General features: G+C 32.9%; 1 protein-coding gene across 1 annotated transcript in view; it reads right to left on the bottom strand.

The window, feature by feature from the left end:
• Alh (coiled coil domain containing protein Alhambra) overlaps window positions 1-26,227 on the bottom strand; it is a 61,212-nt gene that overhangs the window by 24,925 nt on the left and 10,060 nt on the right. Inside the window, exons 8-16 of the mRNA XM_088234521.1 lie at window positions 25,297-25,417; window positions 20,038-20,136; window positions 18,450-18,575; window positions 17,664-17,766; window positions 16,544-16,754; window positions 12,640-12,735; window positions 11,515-11,660; window positions 9,907-9,955; window positions 1,180-1,328 (exon numbers count right to left, since the gene is read on the bottom strand). Of these exons, the coding sequence (XP_088090647.1) occupies window positions 1,180-1,328; window positions 9,907-9,955; window positions 11,515-11,660; window positions 12,640-12,735; window positions 16,544-16,754; window positions 17,664-17,766; window positions 18,450-18,575; window positions 20,038-20,136; window positions 25,297-25,417 (1,100 nt within the window). The remainder of the gene's footprint in view (window positions 1-1,179; window positions 1,329-9,906; window positions 9,956-11,514; window positions 11,661-12,639; window positions 12,736-16,543; window positions 16,755-17,663; window positions 17,767-18,449; window positions 18,576-20,037; window positions 20,137-25,296; window positions 25,418-26,227) is intronic.

Here is a 26,227-nt window from a genome sequence, read left to right as displayed (position 1 = left end):
AAATTGCAAACAGAGTTTAACAAAACATTCAAGGACATTAAGACAAGATCTGGAGTATTTATTTAGTGTTACTTTATAAATCTTGGTAGACTTAAACTGAAAAGTCCAGATCTAGTCTTGAGTTTACAAAACAACAAAAACGGGACATTGGTGCATTAGGGCAATGGTTTGATCTATGCTGATCGAGAATCAGCACTCCATTGTTTCTGAACCTCTCGAGGGATTTTAAAAATGAATCTACAAATCTATTACAAATCCTAAACAACCGTTATGATGATATAACTGTCATTCACCATGTAAGTAGGCGTCCTTTGTTTATTTTTTTACAGAAACATACAGTCAATAGTGATAAAGTTACACAACAAAGATAAGGTTTAAAGACAGACCCGCAAAGTTTTTCAATAAAAATATAACTATAAATCAAATTATATTAAAAACATAGGTTTACGTGGTATTTTTAATCTGGACAGTCAAAATTTTATAAATTTTTCCAAATACAGGTAACATCGTTTCACATCAGGATTCCGTTCCGAGACGCCGGCGTAAAAAAATCAGCGTAATATGAACACAAATTTAATGGAAGATATAAGGTTAGGTTCCGTGTCAAAATTTAACATGTTTATTTAATACATATTCTATATATATTCAAAATAAATTATAAATGCATTTAATAAATACAGTTTAAATTAGTTTACAAAATAAATAATAAATTTTTAATAATAAATACGCACTCACCAGTTCGTCGGTGCTAAATTAAATTCTAACACTTTTTTTAAAAAAAGTATCTAAAATCATTTGTTTTGATTGTTGCTTCCTTTCTTGCAGAATCATAGCATAGACTACAAATATTTGAATATTCTTTAAATTTGAATAATAAAAAAAATATATAATCCTACCTTTTTATTTTTCTTAAAAACAAAATGAAAACTAAATTGGAAACAATTTCACACGCACAATATGCTAGAATAAGACAACGTGTAAAAGTGCGTCTGCTATAAGAATCGCGGCGCCTACTGTCGTTTGGTGTCGGCTGAACCGGGGAATCCACGCCGCCACCAACCGGCGTAGTTATAAATCGAACCGATGCAAAATGACGTTTACCTGTATTTCAATCATCATCCCATTTTATAACCATGTCATTTTATCATAATATGAACTCATTTCATAGCGGTAAGTTACCTTCTTGATGAGTGACTTTCATCAATGATCAAGTCATCTGATTGAGCAAGCTGAGAGGTTTGAGGTTCGTATGCGATCTTAAGACCCCAACTGCTAGTGGAGGGACCAGGAGAAGGCGGAGTAATGAATATGGAATCTGGATTACTTTCCTGAAAATGAAAAGGGTTTTAATAATTTATTGTTTATAAAATCCAGTGTACACATATACGCAATTTACATAATAGAATAATGAATTCTCACTGTTTGTTTGTGTATATATTTTTTGAAAGAATGCCCATAAGTTCATTCCTCAAAATTTTATCTTCATCAAAACAGGTTTCTGTTATGTTCTGCAAAACTTTTCTTTAAACTGAAGCAAATAGTAAAGCTTTTAACAAATGCTGTTTTACTGACAAAAAATTTTAAATATCAACAATCCACAATAAATTAATAAGATTTTATGCAACACATAAAATGATAGACAAACTTAAACATCAGAGAAAACTTATTCGAGTTTCAACATATAAATATTTGAATAAACTTGTTTGGAATTTGACAAAGTTGTACTCACCCATTGAGAATTTTAAAGTGAATCTTTATGTGCTGGTAAAATAAAATATTGAACAAAATAGAAATGACATGATCCATTCGCGAGAGTGGTACATAAAAAAAAGTAAACATTTCCATATAATGGTCAAATGATTTGACTCACTTTCCATATAAAATCTATATGCATCTAATACATTTTTTAGTTATGTCAAAACAGTCGGTTGGATCATGATCTCTATGACAGACTCAAGCATGCACCATTAAAAAAACACACAAAACTTATTAGCATTGGTTATAAAGTGAAATGCATGCAATTATAAACAGACAGATAAACAAAGAAAATATTTATTTTAAATATCGTCGTGCACCAGTAATATCCGTTAACTGATTTGTCTTATATTATATATTCTTGTCGGCCTCGTGTGTGTAGCGGTCAGCGCTTCTATTACCGTGCAAGAGGTCTCGGGTTCGATTCCTGACATGGTTGACATGAACTATTTATTTAAAAATATGTTTTTACACTAGAATATTTCATAGTCCCTGTACTGGCGCCTGAAGCGTAAGACTGATCATCTTACTTTCATGTAACAAAAAATTATTAAGTTACGCTGCAATTGGTGTATCAATGCAGTGCCCTATGCACCATTAGATGTGAAAAGGGAATAATGAATGATAATAATATATTATTGTTTTCGGAAAAAATGAACTAAGAGATGTAGACTACACATTAAGTAATAACGGACCCCCACTAACTTTATTAAGTGTGTTTTTTAAGTCGCTCTTATGCTGTTCATTCAAACCATCGCAGAACCCCCCTTTCTTAATAATCATGTACAGATCTCGATGTATGTGCGCCTATTGTCAGACCACGCCTCCGTCTGAGGGATTGCATTTTAACAGCATTCAGGCTATCGACACTTTCCCTGTATTCACTGTAGACCTTTGTAACCAAGAACTATGGTTACATTTAAAGTGCACAGTGATGGTTAATAATAATACATACGAACACAAATAGAACACATACCCATACTAATAAACAAATCAAAAATGCCAAATAACATGCCATTACTTATATTCTCCATTTGAAAAAAAAAATACCTATACCAATTACGTGATTATTTTTTATTTAATTATTACATGTATATATTACATATTTTTAAATACCTAGTCTTTATTCAGAAAAAAAAACATTACATAATAATACAAATTTATATACATTAGGTATGTATAACAACCCAATTGTGTTAATTTTTGTTATGAGAAAAGAACAATGAGAATGTAAAAGCAGAAACAAAGGACTACTTACTATCCATCACTTAATACATAATTATATTTTAAGGTTTCAAAAAATTTTTTTTCAAAGTCTAGTTATCTTTTCATTTTCAGAAGATTGTAATATTATTTACATGATGTTTAGGGTTATTACCTGTCGCAAACACATATCTCAAGATTAAATTTTAATTAATGTATTTTGCGTGCCTCCTGGTTAGCTACTATGCATGAGGTGCAGGGTTCAATTTCCGAAAAGGTTGACATATAGGGTGTTTTATCACTACAATATATTAGTTTCCGTCTTGCATTTCTGAATTTTTCAAAGTGTAAGACTATTATCTTACCATCATGTAACAAATGACTTGATTTGAGCAATTTGGTATGCCAATTTGAAGAAGAATGAATTTTAACCCTAAACACGTTAAGATTATTTTGTAATATTAGAAGGGTTTTCCCAATACCCCGGGGAGATAACGAATATAATGCAAAAGTAAATTTACTTCTTGGTGGATTTCCTAGGCTCATTGTTTATATACGTGCTTTTAACCTTTAGACAGAAGCAAATATCAAATGATTTACTAAAATAGTAAGTACATATTTCACTCATAAAAACTATGCAAAAAATACAGATGCATCTAAAAAAACTTACTTAAAAATAATCTACTGGACATTATGAAAAATTCGTTTAATTAATGTTTGTATTTTGAAGTCAGGGGAGTGTAAATTTAAGAATTGTGCAAGGACAAGAAGAGATGACATGCTGGATAGTAAGTTTTGGACTGAGTTAGGATTAGAAGACAATTTGTACAGAGAAAAGTGCTATCCCAGAAGAATATGGACGTGTGGTGTGAAGATGTAATGTTCAAATAAATTGAACAACATTACAATTGTTAGTTTTGCCTCAATTTCCAAAATCACGGAAAGAAATGTAATTTGTTAATATCACACGATTGGACACAATAGACTCAAAATACAAGGAGGCTAAGAATTCAGTGCTTTCTTGAGACATTTTAGAGGTTTTCTTATGCTATAAATTTATTTGAATTATCAATCGAGCACTAATATTGCTGCTGGAATGGAAAAATGCAAAACACCGAATTTTTACTGCATTGAAATAACTTTGAATTGACATGGTAGTTATAAATCATTTATACTATCGAAAAGCCAGATAAAAACAATATAAAATTATTCTGATTACACTGATCGACAAAGTTAAAGTTTTTGAATGTTACAAGAACTAAATAAGGTGATTCTTTTAGAAATTTTCTTGCTAATTCCGAATCTGCTTACCATTTTTTTTCCCGCATGTAAGGCTTTAGAGTAAACATGTTAAAAATTGCAGAAATTAGATTTTAGGAAAAATGTAGGTGCATAATATTATGATTTATTTATGAAACATATTCTGTTACTTAATTGTGTCTGCATTTCATTGCTGGCTTGTCAGTTCCAAGGTCCCAATAATAGTTTTCAAACATGTTTTTGTTTTATTTTCTAATGCAGGATGATTCAATGTGGCTGATATCTTGAGAAATCTCTCAATACATGGTGAACAGCAGATACGGGGCACAAACTTTATCCTCATCTCTAAATTTACACCCAAAGGACAGCTCATAACCTTTGAAATAATTGGGTTATTTTTCTTTATTGGGGCTTGAAAGTCACTTCTCCACACGTGGCAAAATCTGTCTGGACTTCACACAGTTGCGTGGCATTGTCAAGTTAACCAATTGATTTTAACAAAACTAGAGGGTTCATAAATTCTGTTAGTCAAAGTGTGAAACAGGATTTGCACTTCACAAACAACAGTAATGAAATAAAATAATTTATAAAATAACACATTATTCCCAAATACGTGTAAAACCCCACAATTACTCATTATCAGGAACCTAAAGTCCGGTTATTCCCCAAAATCAAATTTATCCAGACTAATAGGTGAATAAAAATGGATAGTTAAAGGAGTATTGGTTTAAAGCGGCTTCGAAAATTAGGAATTTGAAGAATTAAATTTAAAGGACAAGATATGCAAATTTAGGAGTAAAGCATATAATTACGAAAAATGGTGCCCTATGGACAAATTCTGATAGCATATTCAGATTCAGTAGGAAAAATTACATAAGAATCACTGAGAATTGTTTTTGTAAGAAAGCATTGTTATATTTTGGATATTTGTAGCGCTAACTTGTGGATCATTGTTATATTGTAGAGATATATAAATAAAATGACTTTGTTTTATGAACCACTTTTTACTGACACAACCGACTAGTTTCTCTTCAAGGTTATATAATAACTAATACACATGTAAAAGAAACAGTGAACAGATTAGTGGGTGTCGATAAGGATAGAGCAGGAGGTAATTGTGTTTAAGGTAGGGTTAGATTTGTTTTATTAAATTGGGTTGTCGTCCCCGTGGCTAGTGTCTCGGACTCACGGACCAAAGGTCCGTGGTTCGAATCCTACTCTACCCCAACTTGATTCCCATTTTCTAATAGTGAGTTATTTACAACTCGTTGAAAATGGCCCTCAAAATGAAATATTTGGGTAAATCATAAGAACGCAAATATTTCTTTTTCTATATAAAAAAAATAAATTAAATGTAATATTTCAATTCCATCTTCAAAATAACAACTAAAAAATTTGGAAATTGTTGAAATAAAAAAAGCCATCAAACAAAATTTAAATAATCAATTAAACTTAAGTCAAAGCCTCATTTTTAAACATTTTCACCAAGTCTAACCTTATCTTAAACCCAATTACCCCCTCTTCTATCCTCATCGACACCCACTAATCTGTTCACTGTTTCTTTTACTTATGTATGTTTGGTTATTATAAACCCTGAAGAGGGCAACGTGTAGTTGCTGTAGACGGTTGTGTCCATAAAAAGTGGTTCATAAAACAAAGTAATTTTATTTATATATCTCTGAAATCATTGTTGTTCAGTGTTATTATTTTCATAACTTTATAGTGTGAGACTTTTGCAAGAGATTGAACACTCCCAAATATGTAATTTTATTTTTAATAGTCCACCTCTCTGCCCCTTATATTTTCCAGTGATGACATTAAATTAGTTTATTGAAAAAAAATAAATTGTGGTTGTGTGTAAGATGTAAAGTATACAAATGTTCATTTGAAGGTTCAAAAGAAAACATTTTGCTTACAATAAAACAATACCTCGTATCCTACAAGTTTTCAGAAGACACATAACCCATAATACTGTATGTTTAATAACAATTTTTTTTATAATGATGAATATTATCAGAAACAAAAATTGTCACGTGGATAAACCCAGAACAAAGCATTGAAATATCATCTTGATAAAACCTCTAGGTATTCCCAAGCCCTTGAATCAGCATTTATAATAAATCTATGAATGTTTTCAAATGCTTTTGTATTTTGTCATGACATTACATTAACTACAATTTTACATTTTATTATCACACCATGCAATAACCCGAATCTATCTGTATGAGAAATTTCCCCCATAAAAGTGGGATAAAAGAAACTACTTAATCAAAAATAAATGCATTAAAAACTATTTTCTATTGGAGATCTAGCTAAGTTTTATATTTTTTAAGTCTGAACTGATAATACACCAAAACCTCATTCTTGAGATATTGTTTTATCATAATTTACGTATCGTTGGGCCAATGCCAAAACCACTTATTTGCAATAAGAACTGGTATTATAAATACATTTAACACATTGATCACCTATTCTGGCTACCGATAAGCGGGAAAGTACATAAACTTTTAAGTTGATGTTCAGCCCTGAAGGGTAGCCCAATTATTACAATAATTGGTGACCGGTACTTTGATTGGAAAACCCTTTGAATTTGTAAAACAAACACCGAAATAAACAACCACGACCTTGCATATTCTAGGCCGAAATCCTCAAACAAATAATTTTCTTTATCGTATTACACCAAATGGTTTGATGATTAATGTGTTAAATTATACTAAACCAGTTTGTTAAATTGTGTGTGTATTGGATGTTCTGGTAGTGAATACCGGGGATGTTTCAGATGTCTGCGTCGGCATACGCAATCGCGAAGATATAGCAAATGCAGCTGAGACGGATGGAAATAATGACTTTCGGCTGATAAATGACAATTTCTATTACTTTATTTCACAATATTACTATATCAACATCTGTGAACGTTGGTAAAACCCGCATCCATAACATCCCTGGTTTGGCAATGGGCCGACAATAGCTTAGGTCGGATGCGCCTCCTTGTATTGAGAGTGCGGAGTCGTATCTAGTACCACGCCCGGGGTGCGACAATGTACCTGGTGTCCGGTAAGGTGGATAACGGGTCCGGCCGATGTTAAGGGCACAGATACTACGAGAGAGGCCGGAGCCTCGTCGGCCCTTCCTTGCGATATGATTGGATATTTATGACCTAAGTTCTGTAATAAAATACACCCCAATTTACAATACGTGTGAAATGCTTCGATGCAATTCAATCGAGAAGTAAAACTGAAATCAGTCCAAATTTCATGGACATCTATAAAAATAGAAATAGCGAGTGTTGGAATACATATGAATAGATGTATTGGTACTATTTGGGATTTGACATTCAATGATTTCACAAAAATGTTTATTCGTTACAAAAAAAAATTGCATAAATTATTCTGTATGTACAACCATAAGTCAAAGGTTAGAAATGTAATTTGATTTTTAAAATCTACCAGATGGTATGGCAGCAAAAAATAAATAATATTACATCGATATTATGTAAAGATTTGTGTAACTGCATTTTATATATCAACAACTTGTTGAATCCACCTTTATAATATAATACTACATGCAAATACACGCATAATACTTATACATAATATATCGCCATGTTAACCTTCAAAGTGAAATTACAAGAAAAAAATACGTAATCACTTTTTAGTATGAGACATATAGAGAAGAGTATTTATTTGTTTTATGAGCACTTATTTATGCATTTCAAGGGTAATTTTTTTCTAAGTTGATTAAACTGTATAATAAATTTATATATGTATGATTGCAGTGAAATAAATACATTTTGACAATATAATAAATATATTTTTCAATACGTAAATATTTTTTTTTTCCTACCATTTATTTTGACTGACTGAACAAAAATTATTGGCATGTAAACGGATATTATAAAAATGGAATAATTAGATTGAATAATAAACTTAATCACCACCTCATGGAACTGGTGCTCAGCACTTTGCCTACCATGCAAGAGGTTTCGGGTTCAATTCCAAACATTGTAGACATGTAATATTTACACGGCAATAGTCCTTGAACTGTCACCTGAAGTGTAAGACTGATCATCTTATCTACAAGTAACGAAAACGGTTGAGAAACGCTATGATTGGTATCCCGATGAGCCATTAGGTGCAGATAAGGGAACGGTGATGATGTTGATGAGCAAAATTACTAGGATGGTATAACCCAACACAGGACTTTAGTCCCATGGACACTTTTTTGTAAATAAATTAATACTTTTGAAAAAAAAAAGCAAACTCATTAGTTTTTTTTTTGGCAATTTATCCTATGAAGGATGATTTCTGCCATCCATGTAAATGATTTGATGTAGACTGGAATTTTTAATGTACAATTAACATTATGTACAAAAGATAATTAAAAATTAAATAGCAGCCTCCTAGAAGTTCACACCATTCTCACTAAGAAATCTTCCTATAAGTTCTCATTATTAAATACATTTACCGTAAGATGGTTCATTTACAAGACGCACTAAATATAATTGTGGACAATCTTAAATATAATTACAAATAGGAAAAATTCTTCAAAAATATTCCTGTTCAAAAACAACACACAATAGCTTAAAAATCAGCATTTGTGAGTTACCCACAATGAATGATACAAATAGACAAGTCATGCATTAAACTCATCATAAAATGATTTTAAAGAATCAAAATTGGCCTATTTTAAGAATTCACCGAGAAAGATACAAATATGTATGCATTTTTAATGGGTAACTCAAAAATGCTGATTTTTAAGTTACCTAGTTGTAGTAATTACCCAACAATATGATATAAGAAAATTTTGGGTGGTTTAAAGTTGAGCTAAGTGCTGTAAAAACAAATAAGTTCTCATTCAAAAACTAATGTTCACAAATAGATCAATGACGATATTACATGTATGTATTTTTGGATGTAACTAACATTTATTAGCAATTTAATGATTGATTCTATGAATTTTAGTTAATTAATGTAAAAAAAGAAGCATTTCAATGGGTTACTCAATGATTCTTTATACACCAATAAATAAATAAAAATATGTGTTTCATTAAGAATTTGATGAACTGATAATCCGCAATGCAAAAATAACAAAAAATCTGAAATGAAAAGCAGTAACATTCAAATTATTAGATTAAACATTCTTGTACTTTATTTATGGCTTGTTAAAGAAACAGGCTAGAAAGCCCACCTAAAGTCTAAATTAGGAACAGTACATCATATTTCAATATAGAAATAAAAATCCAAATCTGAACAAATTGTAGAAGTGTTGAAACTGGTTAGACATCTATTCTGTCACTGCGCCTTTGAAACTGGCTGAGTTTTTTTTATAAAAAGAAACAAAACATCCGAATTCAGCTCATAGCTGATTTCAAGGGCGCAGCGATGATTTGTAAATTTTTCCATGTTTAGATTATCATGGCTTTTCAGATATTAGCAGAGTTTTTCTGGGTTGTTAGCTGGGTGTTAATATAACTTCTTGGTGACATTTTGAACAGCATTGCAGGGTTCATAGTCTGTGCTGTGGTTATGTGTGTTAGTGATTTGGACTAAACCAGTCGTTGTTTGTATTTTCTTATACATAATGTTTAAGTAACCCACAAAAAAGCTACCTTTACCCACTTGATTTTTATTTCTATAATGTAAGAGATGCAATAATTTGGAATATGCATAATATCAGAGGTTCACTTACCATGGCCCTAGAATAAACTTCACCAGTGCTCGATGAAGAACTTAATGATCTGTAAATGTTAAAATAAATATATTTTGATAACTAATTCTATTATCGGCAAAACCAGTAGACATATTAGCTTTGCAAAATTAAGTACGATCGAGCAGCATCATTATGCAGTGATTGTGAAATAAAACATGGAGATAAGTAAATAATGTTTAAATCCTCTTAAGAGTATCATGAGAGACTATTGAAGGTAAAAATTCAAATAAGATGACTCATGTGTCACTTTCATAATTGTTTTATGATACTGCAGTTTGTGGTTTATTTTCATTGATTTAAATGCATTGAAGGAAAATTTAATTCAGTAAAACAAAAATACATTATCACAAAGTGAGATTTTAATTGCATTTTTTTTAAATACAGTAAAACCTGGAAATGATGTCTCCAAAATTTGCGATTCCTAAAATGTTTTAAATCCCATTAAATTTTGTAATATTTAGTACATTTACAACCCAGTTTAAGGTTTTTTTCCTAGCAGCTAACATCAGAAATGTTAGAATCAAAAATTAACAGGTCTAGAGTATTCTGAGGTTAGTCTCTAAGAACCAAAATAAATTGAAATCAGTAGACAAAACCTATAAATCACATTTAATACTAGCATAATAATTAACACCACCCAAAATAGAAATGTGTATTTTACTTGAATATTGAATGTTGGTATCCATATCTGGAGCTCAATCACAGATGGCTATCGACATGCTAAAAAACGTGCTAAGTATTTGAGCGATCACCACGAACAATCATGAACACGCTGAAGTTAAAGCGGTCGCGTTGCAAAACGCCATAGATAAGTTCCGTATCCGTAGTCCGTGGTCAAACGTCAAATCAAAAAAGTCAACACGCGTGTAATCTCGTGCCGGTTTGTTATTTCGTTTTCAAGTTACAAACAATTACTATGGCGACTGCTTTTCTTAACATTTGGCTTGCCGACCGCCGGCTAAATGCAATACGGCACTCGAGAAAAATTGAAAGAAGGCGTGTGCGAGATTCAACCAATCCTCTTGAACTGACCGAAGTTGAATTTCGTTTTGCAACGCGACCGCTTTAACTTCAGCGTGTTCATGATTGTTCGTGGTGATCGCTCAAATACTTAGCACGTTTTTTAGCATGTCGATAGCCATCTGTGATTGAGCTCCTGGTATAAACTCAATTGACATCTCACAATCACACATTTAGTTGACGTTCACATTGAGCAAAATACTACTGATATTATCAGCAATAAATGTCTACTTAATAATAATAATATAAAAAAAATTGCTACCTCTATTAGAATGTTCCTTTCATAGAGATTTTTTTAGTCGGTCACATGAAAAATGTAATTTAGGGGTTGGTACTGTGCTGTAAAATCTTTTTTATAATTTTAACAATCTTATGTGCAAGTATAAATTTTTGCGTTCAAACTTTTTTCCATTGTAATGGATGTACACAATAATCTAATTCACATATCGGTCAAAATCTCGAATAAAAAATCTCTTATAAAAGTTGATACTCTAAGAAATCAACTGTTATAAGTTATTTGACTCTTTTTGCAAACCAAACAGTATGATAAATACCAAAAAAAAGTACATTTTTTCACAGGAGCTGCCTTGTGAAGATGAGGAGGATATTATCCCAGGTTCGCAAGCATAACTTGAGTGCGATGACTTCATTGGAATATTAATTGAACTAATACTGTGTCCTTCAGCAGATAGTTTCCCTTGGTCTAGTTTACTCTGTAAGAAACGCATAAAGAAAATGTAACACAAAAACACTTAAAATACTACAATAATAAATATTATTGGTATTGTGTACCTTTAGAGAAGGCACTTAAAACTTTTAAATATTGTTTATTAGACAGATCTCTCAGACCCCTTTTCACCAAGTGGCCTTCTGATAAGCCAAAAACTTTTTCAAACTTGTCCAGGCCTAAGGGGGAAATCTAGGGTCCCCCTGGTTATTTTCAATAAAATTTTTGTTAACAAAGTTTTAAGATTTTCCAAATTTTTGTAGAGAAGGACTGGATTCTATGTGATGTCTATGTGGTATTACTGGATGTCTAGGCACAATATTATGACTGCGGCGAATGAAGAGCAATTTAATAAGTCCGAGAGAACAAACGTTTCGTTAATTATTTTTTGAATAATATATTTTATATAGAACTATATACTGTAATTTGAAACAAAGAGATGTCACCGCCAAAACGTGTTCTATTGTTTAACTTATTTTGTTGTTAAGTTCTATCATCAGATTTAAGTAAAAAAAATATCCGCCACCAAGCGGTCTCATGATCACCCTATAACAATACATAAAATTTGATTCCCTCTCCCTTCCAGTGTGTAGACAAACCGTAAACACTCTTTATATCTTACTCTCGATGCTACAGGTATATTAGTGAGCGAGAGAGACAATTCCAGAGGCTAAGCGATGTTCAGTCCTTTTGTTAAATGTTGCTTTCAACATTTCGGCTAAGAGCCCGTTAGCTATTTGATAGAATTCCAGCATTTTACGAACAGCCTTGCCATCCGATTGAGTGGCCGGCATATACACAAATAACATCAACCCTGATGATGGACACGAAACATCAGAAAAGAGTGCAAATGACACATGGCATAATAACCCAGAAAAACTCACGGTGCTCGTATTAAACATACCAATAATAAAATATGATTTCCTTGAAAGCATTGTGTAGAGATAATAATTGTAAATTCATACCTTATTTTTGTCCTCTTTGGACCAATCTTGGGAGCGATCAGAAGGGTTCGGCACATTCCACTGCGCCTTGTTAAGGCTAATTACACCACTTGTGGCCTATACAATGAACATACTCTTGAAGCAGATACAATGATTTCACTATGCATGAGAATATATTACATACACACAAAATTGAGTGTGTCCGAATCAAGCTTGACAATACTACAAAATTATACAATTTGACTTAGGCACACATTTATATATTTTTTTCATAAAATGAAATATTAGCATTCTTATAATTTACACAAATATTTCAATTTGGTGGCCATTTTCAACAAGTTATAAAAAACTCATTAGAAAATGGAAATCAAGTTGGGGTAGAGTGGGGTTCGAACCTCGAACCTCTGATCCTTGAGTTCGCAACACTGGCCACGGGACCACAACCCGATTTAAATTGTATTATAATATCTATTAATTGTATAATATTATAATATCTATTACTTGTATTATATTATAATATCAAACCAAACGTGATTATGAGTTTATAGACTTAGCGAATATTAATATTTTTAGAATCTTCTAAAAAATATATTAATCTTACCATTGCTCTTAGAATCTATCTACAAACCACTAACTGCGGCCACTTTTAATCAAACTTAACACCTCAATTAAATTAATAAAGAACGTTTAACGCTTATACGACACTTCATGGTAAATGACTTATCACTCTCGACCAAATTACCATATTGGAAGTCACATGGCTGTGAGATCACTGCGCCGGGGCCATTAAACTTATTGTGTGTATTTGTTAATACTAGGACAGTTGAATTGCTTGTATTTAAAGGGATCTACTGATTATTTTATTGTTTCTGACACACACATTTCCTAAGAATACTTGATAATGTTTTATGTGGTGACACAGATATGTTTATTAATGTAAAAGATTTTAAAATTCACGGAAGTGCAATATTTTATAACAGGGTTTTAGAGAGTTTTGTTTAATTTTGAGTTTTCACAAATATGACATTTTTGCATTGTATCCGCAATATATTTACCAACCAAATTTAAAATAATACTTTACAAAAATTTACATGCTTAAAAAGATTAATAAATATTTTTTTCAAATTGTCCCTAATTTTTTTATAAATACGTAACGTAAATAATAAAATATAAAAACTGTAATTATAGCAAGTTTATTTTTTTTATTTTTTTGCAATATCCTGCACTGTCCTGGGATTGAAAATCAAAATATTTGCTGCTTCGTTATACCCACTGAATAGATAATAACACTAGAAGTGGCAATAATGCTCATTATTACAGAAAGCAGTGTCGCCAGTTTACAAAATGCCTTTTTTGGATTTAGAATGTAAATAACTAATTAGAATAGTGAGTCTTCTATCTCGTTTCCACTCACGCTCATCATATAGCTTTACTGTTTTGATAGAAATTCAAAACTTTTCTTATTAAACCATACTTTTTCTTATTATATAGTATGTATAATGTAAAAGCCCCATGGGCGTCAACAGATAGAAAAAAAAAATAAAAATAAAAAAAACGCTCAAAAAGGATAATTAGTACACACACACTCCACTACGCTCGGATATCTAACGACAACTGATAAAGTCAGAAGCAGCCACTGGTGGCGGCAAAGCGCCGACAGCAATGACAAACTGTCATTGCCATAGTCATTCTCTCTCTCTTTCTCTTTTGATTGTTCTGCAAATTAGTATATTTTGGAAACACGCGAGTAAAATGAAGAAAAGCTGTAGCTACCTAAGGTCAATGCACCTTGCTCATAAATTAGCTGGTAATGGTCTTGACATATCAAACCTTTTTGCTGATTTCTTTTCTATGCTGATCTATGATGATGCTGATCTATGACGATCATAATGACAATGTCACTGTTCCCCTCTTTTTGATTTCTATTCATCTTTACTTATTTCTTTTTTATAATTAACATATTAGTGAAATAATTTTGATTATATTTTGTGTCAATTACTATAATACATTATGTACTTCTTAACCAAATATTGGGCGTTTATAAATAAATTAGAACACAGACAGAATATGTCAAATACCATCATAATTCAAACAATGAATGCGGTAAAATGGTGGATAGAGAAATGATCAAGGCCATCTATTTTTGTACGTTTTTAAAAATGTAATTAGGAGTTAGAAGAAATAAATGACACATTCTGGAAAACCATTATTCGAGGAATAATATGTTTCACTATATATTTATTTAAAACATATAATAATATAACGAAGCATTCTCAAAGGGCAATATATTTTTTAAATTTGTAAAATTTCTCTATTTGAGAAGGTTTATGGTCCAGTGGGTAGTGTCACGATTTCCGGATTAGGAGGTCTGAAATTTGGTCTCTACCACAACTTGTTTCCTATTTTCTAAGACGTTTTTTATGACTAAAAGAAAACGACTACAAATCGAAATATTTGGGTAAATCAAACAAATAAAAAAAATTGATGAAATTTTTATAAAAAAAATAAACAGAAATAGAAAACAATAAAGATATTGAAATACATTGGATGCAATTTCAGATAAAGGTATACCAACATAATATTATGTTTTGAAAAAAAAAAATTTGAATTCTTCTTCTTTTCCACATCCGCTCCTAAGTGGAGCATGTGGACATCACCAGTTGCCTCCAGGAGACCCTATCCCCAGCCAGCATTTTTGCCTCTTTCCACGTCAATCCAGCGCTCCTTGATTCCGACGAAAAAAGTCTAAAGATCGTCATCGACTGCATTCCAGGACGGCGTGAGCCCGCAGGTTTAAAGAAAAGGCAACTTGGGTTTAGGTTCTCCTGAGGCATGCGCAGCACGTGTCTAAGCCAGGTCCACCGCTGCATCCTCGAGACGCTCTAATTTTTAATTAATTAGCTCTAATTTTTAACTTCTTAGATTCGCGACCCTAATCTCTTAGATCTGGATTTTTAGCAAACTAACATATATTTTTCACTAACAAACGTAGATGGCACTAGAATAATGAAATATCCCATATACATATCAGAGTTGAAACGTCATAGGGTGCAAGTTAAAGATTTTATCAGCGGCTAAAGTTCAGCATCCTCTATGCTCGCATTGAACGGACGGAAATCAAGTATGGGGTGTGGCATACATATTTACGTCACAGATGCGTTCAGAGGGTTAGTCACAGATCTGTTAAGTTAATTATCTCAAAAGAAAATAAACATGGGATAGTTTGGTTCTGACCTATTCAGTTATAGAACAAGAGATCCATACAAATTTATGCTTTATTACTTTCCATTCCAAAAAAATTGGAAACGACAATTTTAAATGTAATAATGTCTTCATGTGATAGGTATGTTTGTAAGCATTTATTATAATTTTCCTTAACATTTTTTAAAATTTTCGGTATAAATTATATGTACACATATTTACTTACTTGTTTACTTAGTGACAATGTGCAATAGCGATTGTATAAAAAAAACCTTTCTCTGAAATAACGAGCAACGCTTATAACGAGCAAATTCAATCGGTCACGTCTTCCTCGTAATAACCAAGTTCGACTGTATTTTGTTTGATAGAACCTTGTTAGAATTACTGGACTAGATATCTATGTTCGAAAATCTATACTTCTTTAATTCTTCTACCTGTTGATTTTAGCCAATCAAAGATACCCTAACATTCATACCCTCTTCTAATAGATTCTCCATCTCTATTGAATTATCTGTAAATCTTTATGAAATCGCTTGAGGGTTAAATCCAGTCATTCGTCTAAAAGGATTTGAACGTACTCCAAATACCAAAATAGAATAATATTTTTCAAAGCAATAATTTTGTGTTTCACAATTTACAAAAATCGACATTATTAGTAAGTAAACTCAAATATATATATATGTGAAATTACTAAGTTACTAAGTTGGTCAAGTTATTTCCTTACTTGGGAAGATGTGATTGTGGAAGTAACAGCGTAACCGCTGGTACTAGCAGTAGCGTGGCTTATAGCTTTCCTCTTCTTTGTTTGCTTAGCGTCGGCTCCTATACCGAACACACTGTCACTCTGGGTAATCACACTCTCAGTGAAGTTGGTGTTGGTGAATTTTACAGACGGGTCTAATTGCTCCATTAGTGCAGGAGTGAGTATTGTGGTCCTGAAAAAAAAATACGCAAGAGGAAGATTTACTATCAGCTGGAAGTATCAGAATGTACATTTCACTATAAGTTATTTGTTTTTATCATAAGTCATAAAAAAGTGTCATTGGAAAGCGTCTGGATTTTATAAGAAAGTTTTGTTTTTTAAATTGTCTTTGAAATTATTTTTGTAAGTTTAAGTGAGGGTTAAGCTAGTTGTTCAAAATTCATATTATTTTTGTGCACCTAAAAAAAAACAAAAAAATACATTGAATACACGCATGTTTATGAAAATATTACAAGTGCTTTGATTCAACACGGATTTTCTAGCGAGCAGGGGCAAGTTCACAGGTATGGGTCGTTTCTGGTTGTGTCACTATAAGCTGTGTCTGTACACAATAAATGTATGTTAAATCTTGTTATTGAAAAATAAAAAGCGGAACAGAACAGAAAATGGCGCTAGGTGTTGAATCACTTCTTGCTCTAATGTGCCCAAACTTGCACTTATGGCCTTATTCTACAGTACAATTTCTGATATTGAAAACTGTGTGTAGGATTTAATTTTCTCATTTATACACTTTTATGTAACTTGAACTGCCACCTGACCTCATTTTTGGGGCAAAACTGGATGATACCAAACGTCAGTCTGTCACTAATCCAGTGTTTTCCAACCTTTTTGAGTAGTAAAATAACTGGCGACCCTCTCCCCCCCCTCCCCGAGTTTAGCCTTATTTGAGAGGGTCGCAGCCAGGAGCAATTCTAAAGTAAAATAAAAGCAAGGTTCTGGGGGGTGAGAGGCGCGAGATCTTACAGAATTCTGATACACCCCTCTAAGGATGTCAGTTTATCATCCCATACTTTTGCCTGCGACCTCCCTAGAAAGACCCACAGGTTGAAAAACACTGCACTAGTAGCGCACTTTCAAGTACCTGGATGCACTTGTTGAAATAGGAAGTTCGTTTATGACGACGATAGGTTCTTTTAGCTTGCTGGGAGTGACGGCAGAGGGTTGAGCACCCTTCAGCTGACTTTCTGCAAATTAAATAAATTCTTATTATTATTATTGATAAAATGTCATTATGGTACCACTTAAACAAATTTTTAAGATTATTATTTCTAGATCTAAATGAGCATTTATCCCATTGTTTTCTACTGCTTAATATTTTAGTTTAAAAGTGGTTTCACTTTCGAGCTTATTCATTTTCGCAGTGAGATTTATGGATATACACCATTTTAGACTGACATACATTATTTATTAATATTTTTTGTGTGAAAAAATAAATACTTGCATTCTTATGATTTACCCAAATATTTCAATTTGGAGCTCATTTTCAAAAAGTTGTGAAGAACTCAATGCTAGAAAATGGGAGTTTATTTGCAGTAGAGTGGGATTTAAACCTCGGACCTCTGATTCATGCATCCATAACACTACCATGGAACCACGACCTGGATTTAAATATTTACAGTTTTTTATTTTAATGTCATGTCTAAATTAAAATAAGTTAACTTTGCAAGAATCAATACTTTTTCAAACAGTCATGTTTACCAGAAAATTAGATGGTATTATTATCACCTTTGTATTGAACGATTTGCTTATTTGTCTGCAATTTTTTTTTGGCATTTTATGGATGATTTTTACCAGCGATCAACTTATAATTGATATCAATGAGTGCCTCGAAAACAAAATAAAGAAGTTCAGTGTAATATTTTGTTACCTTCAGAAGTAATGTTGATGGACACAGTTTCAGAACACGGGCCGACAATAGGTACTGTAGCGGAAACCTTCCGATTATCAGACGCAGGTGGTGGAGTCTTCTTGCGTGCTGCTTTGTCACTTTTACCTAGAGCAATTAGGATTCAGCATTATCTAGTTTTGTGGCTATGGTTGATTTTGGCACGAAAAGTTCACATCAAATATCTATGTATTTTAACTGGTTTTAATTGACATCTGTCTGTATTCCTCTTGTTGTATCACCAAATATAATTAAATAAGAAAGGCCTTATGTGTGATTAACCATTAATAGGATGAAAATGAAAATTAATAGGTGATAAACCAAATAGTTTAATAGGATGTGTTTCCAATTAGTGCATGCTAGAAATACAATTAGCACTTGCTTGGGTGTTTGCATATATTAATTTTGAATATTGGGTGAACGGCGTGAATGAAATCCAGCCTGTCTACAAACATTTGGACATACTCAAAACATTGTTGATTAAACTAACTGGTATGAGAGGAAGCATAAAATTTTTAAGTGTTTTCAGGCATTGCCGAGTAGGTAAAATAATTCAGCCAGATGATCTCACCCATATCAAGGTTTCAGCTCTTTTACAAAGTCAATAGATGGAAGAGTTGGGGAAATACGTATGTTCAAAAATAGGCAGAACGGTGAATGTTACACAGAGTGTAAAGTGGCTACTTAAAAAGCTGGGTGTAGTGTATTATGATTTCCTCAAACCCAATAAAACCATGACGGGAGAAAGAAATCGACTACAATATTGATTGATGCGTTTGAGTCGAGCCTTGAATGAATATAGTATTTACAGTGTAATATTTCGACGTCACTAAAACTGTCATTATAGGTAATCTGTATTCTTCACAGGTGCTATTTTTCATATAATTAGTCATCGAGTTAGGAATGTCAAAGAGTACAGATTGACGAGTTCTACGGACAGGGACTCGATATGATGCTTCTAACAATTTCTGGGCTATCAATTAGGTTATTTACAATTTTATAGAGAAAGCTCATGTCCAATATGGTACGCCGAGTTGCGAGATATTGAACCTTAGGAAAATTAATTAATTGATTACTAATAAAAAAAAATAAAGCATTCATTTTTATAGAAGAAAACAGTAAGTCCCTAATATGAGGAAGAATTATAAAAATATAAAAGAAAATAACTTTAAAAAAAAATATATATGACAGGTTGTGGTCCCGTGTTGCAGACTCTGGACCGGGAGGTCCGAGGTTCATACCCCGCTCCACCACATATTTTCCATTTTCTAACATGGTTATTTACAATTAAAAGAAAATAATCCCTAAATTGAAATACATAGGAAAATTATAAAAGTGCAAATATACATTTTAAAAAGAATACAAAATTTAATATGAACGGGCTATTACTATCGATTTAGTCAATCTCTACCTAAGTAAGGCACATTGTTGACTTCACGTTTGGCTGGCTGTCATAAAACTTAAGTTAAATTTCTGTGCATTTGGGTGCCTCTATAAGTGGCAGTACGGTCGCTCATCTGCTCTATCTCTGTGAGATTTGTTTGAGAGGTCGGTGAATTGAACAACATACCTTGGCTTGCAGATGCTTTTGGGAGCGAAGCTTGCGATTTGTTGCTGGCAGTCTGCTTCGGGTATGTACCACTTGTTGTAGCAGTCTCTGAAGGAGTTCCTTAAATCATCGCAGAAATTAGAACAATAATATGATTTTCCAATTGGTGGAAAACCTGAAGACTTCATATTGTCTACATTGGCATTTAGAGGTCCTCAAATAAAATATTAGGTATAAAATATTCTATAGTAAACTAAAAAATATAAATATTTTATTGTGGTTTTTGAACAAACATTATAAATTCTAATTTAACAGTTTCGGCAAGTCGTTTTTTCAATTCACACTTTTTGGTAAGTGATTGGAAATCAAATAATTGTGATATGACACGGCGGAATTCTAAATTGTCAAAACACTTCAATAAAATATTATTTTTTAAAATGCACAATAATGGATAAAAAAAAAAGTTAATAAAGGATAATGTATGTACATTCACTACATTCAAAAAGCATTTTCTGTGCATTTTTGAGACTTAACGATAACGATCTTTCGATTCGTTCTACACAACAGTGGTTTGAGCGATTTCGTTCTGGTGTAGTAGAGGTAAATGATGCGCCACGCTCTGGCAGGCATGTTGCCGAAAATTTCGATAAAATCATGGAAAATATCGAGATAGACCATCATGTTAGTAGTCACAGCACCGCCCAAGAGCTGAATACCGATCATGAAACTGCATTGAACCATTTGCAGAAGGCTGGATTAAAAAAAAAGCTCAATGTTTGAGTGTCACACAAGCTGACGCAAAAAAACTTCATGGATCGAATTTTCATATGTGAATCGCATCCAAATTGACCCATTTCTGAAGCGGGTGGTGACTGGTGATGGAAAGTGGGTCACTTACGACAAAGTCAAGCGACAGAGATCGTAGTCGTAGATCGTAGTAAAGCCAACGAAGCGGCCCAGGCCGTGGCCAAGCCAGGACTGACGGCCAGGAAGGTGTTGCTGCGTGTTTGGTGGGATTGGCAAGGAATACTCTACTATGAGCTGCTCCCCTATAGCCAAACGCTCAATTCTGCCCTCTACTGTGAACAAATCGACCGTTTGAAGCTGGCGATCGAACAGAAGCGCCTAGCATCGGTGAATAGGAGAGGAATCGTGTTCCATCAGGACAACGCCAGGCCGTACACATCTTTGATGACGCGCCAGAAGCTCGCATGGGAAGTTCTTATGCATCCACTCTATAGTCCAGACCTGGCACCGAGTGACTACCTCCTGTTCCTGTCTATGGTCAACGCGCTTGGGGGTACAAATTTGGCCTCAATAGAGGCCTGTGAAAATTGGTTGTCAGAGTTTTTTGCCAGTAAGGACAAGGGCTTCTACTAGAGGGGCATTATGAAGTTGGATTCTCGTTGGCAAGTTATCAAACAGAATGGAGCATATTTGACTGGATTCTAACACTTTTTAAAAAGCATTGAAATAAAGCAAAAAATACAAAATTACTTTTTCCCCAACCCAATACAGGTATATCTGCAATGTATTAACCCATTGCACCACTAATAAAGATGACATAATTTGCTCATACAACACACTATTTAATTTTGACACATTTTTTTATTACAATAACATTAAGACTAAATGAATATTTTGTAATAAATTGTGATTATTACATTTTATTATGAAATCAGTAACCGATATATACTTATTTAAGTCATTTTTATGAATAAAGTTATTGTCATTCAGTTTTAATGTAAAAAAATCACTTCAAAGACAAACCGGCGAATCTCCGGCTTTGTGAGTCATTGACAAATTGACCTTGGCCGGCGATTCACCGGCTTTGTGCTGCAATGGGTTAAGTACGGTCCAGGTTAGATTCCCGGTGAGAACACAAAAATTAAATGTGATTTTTATCAAGCCCGGGTGTTCTGTGCTGTGATTCAACGTGGTAATTGAGCCTCCTGACCTGTTGTGGTGCAAAAAAAAACAACAACTGCAAGATTTCAGGGGAAAGTGAATTAAAAAATACAGAAATTACACAAACTCACCAAAAAATAAATATCTAAGATAAGTTTGGGTAACAAAACATATTTTCTTGAGTCACCAAACAAGTGAACTAACATCAAGCTGTCTCAACATCATCATCATTCCTTTTCCGCACCTGAAATTGGCATTGCATTGGTACACCAATCGCAGCGTACCTTGATCATTTTTGTTACATGAAGGTAAGATGATCAGTCTTACGCATCAGGTGCCAGTCCAGGGGACTATAAAATATTTTAGTGTAAAAATACCTTTTTAAATATATAATTTATTTTTAGCACCACAACAGGCCGGGAGACCCAATTACAGTGATGAATAACAGCACAGAACACCAAGGCTTGAGAAAAATCCCATTTAATTTTTGTGTTCTAACCGGGAATCGAACCCGGAACCTTCCCTTTGTGAGTCAAGCGTCTTGACCACTACGCCACGGAGGCCGCATGTCAACCATGTCGTGAATCAAACACGAGACCTCTCGCATGGTAGGCAAACGCGCTGACCATGACACCACGAGGCCGAAAAGATGACTCAACATACGGTTAGGCAAAAGAGTGTAGAAAAAACATTTCTATTTTAACATGCATACATTGCTTCCTATAAATTCATGCATCTTCAATGATATTTTGAGTATGTCCAAATGTCTTCACACAAGACAATTACTGGATTTTATTCCCTAAGAGTTAAAAAATATTTCAACAGAGAAGGAAATGTAATAATGATTTTTGACATAAGTGTTCCTTAGGATCCTACAAGTATCCCCTCCATATTCCCCCCTTGGTGTCCGCTCTCACCCCTTCCCAGCTAAGTGTGACCTTTTCCATATTTAAAAAATATTTTACTCAAAAACAATTAGAGTTAAAAGAATACTGTCAACAGCAACAATTTTAATCATTAAATTATAAACAAATTTTTTTTTATTATTTTATTTTAATAGGGCTTATAGGTTTTGGAAAAATAATTTGTACTCAATTTATAGGAAAACTATAGAAGCTGTGAAAAAAATATCTAGGAACAAAGTAACCTTGATACATTGATTGATTAATGTAACAGTGTGCTAATTTATCACTTAAACCAGCTGTCAGGTTATAAGCCCTGTAAATGCCTAGAATTATATATTCCATTCTCAGAAACTTTCTCCATCTAATATTGACAGTGAAAGATAAAATTTACCAAGCGACATGTAGCAATTTTACAGAAGAGCCAATTAAAGTTTATTTTTTTATATTATTAACGAGCTGAACCCAGCAATGCTTTGCTATTGCTAGATTTGAGTACATACTCGTATATAGATTAAATGAACACAGTTGAAAGTTTGATATCAGTTATTGTATTTAGTCCAAATTAGATATGTACGTATACATGATTATTTTTGTGTTTCAGTTTACATAAATTGTGAGGACAGAGATAAATAGCCATTCGAACATTGTTTTCCTGTCACTGTCTTGCAGATGCCTCCCCGAAACTGTGCGAAAAAGACAACTGCATGTCAAATCTTTTGTTAGAATAGACAAAATCGACATTTTGTTGTCCTGTTTTCCGCACCTCAAAACTATACCGATTTTGTTATTTTTTCAGACAGTATCAGAATAAAATTTTCTGGATCAGTACGTTTGCGTTTTTCAAGAATAGTTATATTTCTATACCGTGCGCCTGAAGACAGCGAATAAAACTGTGCTTTTTTACGGGCTCGGATGGTTCTAATTTCCACAATAAACTATTTTTTTAAAAATGAAACAATAGGGACACGCCAATGGTAAATATCTATAGTGTGTAAAAAAAACACTGCTCTAGTGCCATAATCCAGGGAGAAAATACGGAATAACGTTTGTATGAAAAAGTTCAAATTAAACATTATTAAGTATACTTACAAAACTTTACTGAAAACCGCTGGGATAAACGTATAAATGGTGTAACTTTTCATTGGTAAGTAGGTACCTAGGTACTTGTTTATGATTGAACTCCAAAACTTAAAATAATTTGTTTTCAAATATTATATTTAAGTAGGTACCTATATACTTGTTTATGGTTGAATTCGAAAACGTTAAATAAATCATTCTTGAATATAGAATTCTTTTTGCAAATGTCAAACTCTCTCTTCTCACCAACAGTGGTGCACTGTATTCAGGAAAGAGATTTTGAAAAATTTATGTAATGTCAGTTGATATTACCAAAAATCAAGTAAAAATAAATAAATGGGTAGAAATTATAAGGAATTTATGGTAATAATCTGATAGGGATCCATAAAAAAAACTAATGTTTTTTTGTAAACATTCAAAAACAATCTTTTTTGTGCACTAAAAAATACCATCTTCACAATTTTTTATTATTTGCATTCTCGCCGAATGCAACCCTGGTGATAGATAAAACAAACATATACGCTCCTAACTTTTTTCTGCTTAATAAATTGAAGATTTTAATTATCAAGCTCATGGCAAAGATCTACATTTCGCTGAAAACCGCACGTAAATCGGTCCAGTCCATTCAGTCCATCGAGGACACGCAAACGAACATTGCCTTTTACATATATAGATACAAAAATCTCATAACTATTATATTGGAATGATTTTTTGTTAGTTAAAAAAAAAACCATTGGCTCTTCTCTTAAGTTGGCTCCATGTCTCTTAGTAATTTTTGTCTTTCCACCGTCGATACATATACATTTTGTAACTCATTAAAAAACATTTATAAAACCAAAACCAACCCCAAAACCGGTACAACTTTTGCTCAGAGACATCTCTCATTTGCCGCACTGAGAGTGTTTAATATTTTGGAGGAGCGTATTAAGCTCTCAAGGACAAATACTATTTTTAAAAGAGGAGTTAAGCATCGGATTTTCCTTAGCGGGACGGATTCGAGTAGGAAACTCCTTGATGATTTTACGAATGTTTGAGTTTACTGTTAACCATATTGATGTGCCATAACATGTTTTATTGAAATATTTTTTGTATTTCTGATCCTATATTTGTGGTGATATACTCATGTGTCTGTGTCAACTAATTGCTCGTCTCATCTCAATAAAGGACTTTTAGTCCCATGAAGTTGGGACTTATGTCTCAAATAATGTGTAATAAACTACATGTATGAAAATAAATAAATAAATTTATTACCTCCCTAGGGCTTAAAATTCAGTAATTGAATATAAAAATTTGGACATACTAAAACCATTGTTTAAATAAAAAAACTTCAGCACGTTTTATTAATTGCGTGTGAAGATACTATTATATAATAAATAATAAATTTTAGTACCGTGGCTCTGTGATTTGGTTGTGGCGAGTCTAGGATTCGCAACGGAACTAAGTTTGATGTTTTCAGAACTCGTGTTGAGACTTTGGTTTCCGCTTTGGCCTGAAGTTTTTCTGCCTGGTACCTGTAAGAAATAAAAATAAATATTATTACAATAAACAATCAATAATAATTAATATTAGTCATAATGTATTGAGCATGCATAGGGTTGAATAACGAGACCAAAGAAAGCTGATGATTTTTTAAAAGTGATGGAAGGGGAATCGAAATGTTTGCGATATGAGGGGAAAGGAGAGTAAAAAAGGAATGACTTTTTCAGGATACCCCACCAAAAATACCAAGAGTTAAAATTGCTTTCCCAAGCCTGGGCGGAATGAAAAATACAGTTCTGTGTGAAATAGAACCAGAGCCAAGTACAAGTGTTTTCGACACAATGGCTAAATTTTTGCAAAAATCCTGAAAAGGGAAATTGAATGAAGATACATCCGCCTTTTAGCGTAGTAGTTAGTGTGTTCGCCTATCAAGTTTGTGGTTTCGGGTTCGATTCCCGGCAAAGTTGAATTGTAAATCTAATCAATTTACCTTCATGTAAAAAATTATAGAAACACGTTGCCTTTGTAGTACCAATACGCAATCAGGCGCAGTTAAGTGTGTGATGATGGTGATGAACCCTCAATAATATGAGACTCGATTCAATTGCATTTTCATTCCTGTAATCTTTTTCTCATATTTGGGAAAAATCAGTATTTCCTGAGAGCTAGGTCTAGACCGTATGAAGAGTGTTTGAAGCTAAAGTAGAACTGTCAACAAAACACGTTAACTGTCAACACAACAGAGTCTCGTGCATAGAGGCACTGTGAAATTTTATCATTAGTAACAATCTGTTTACTAACAACCAAAATATGGTCATTGTTATCTCTGCAGAGATTCAAAA

The sequence above is a fragment of the Micrasema longulum genome, unplaced genomic scaffold (assembly GCF_059751315.1).
Source record: "Micrasema longulum isolate JH-2025_06_02 unplaced genomic scaffold, ASM5975131v1 h1tg001253l, whole genome shotgun sequence".
Taxonomy (NCBI): Eukaryota; Metazoa; Arthropoda; class Insecta; order Trichoptera; family Brachycentridae; genus Micrasema; species Micrasema longulum.
The sequence above is the reverse complement of the archived record's forward strand: the minus strand, read 5'-3'. Positions and strand labels throughout refer to the sequence as shown.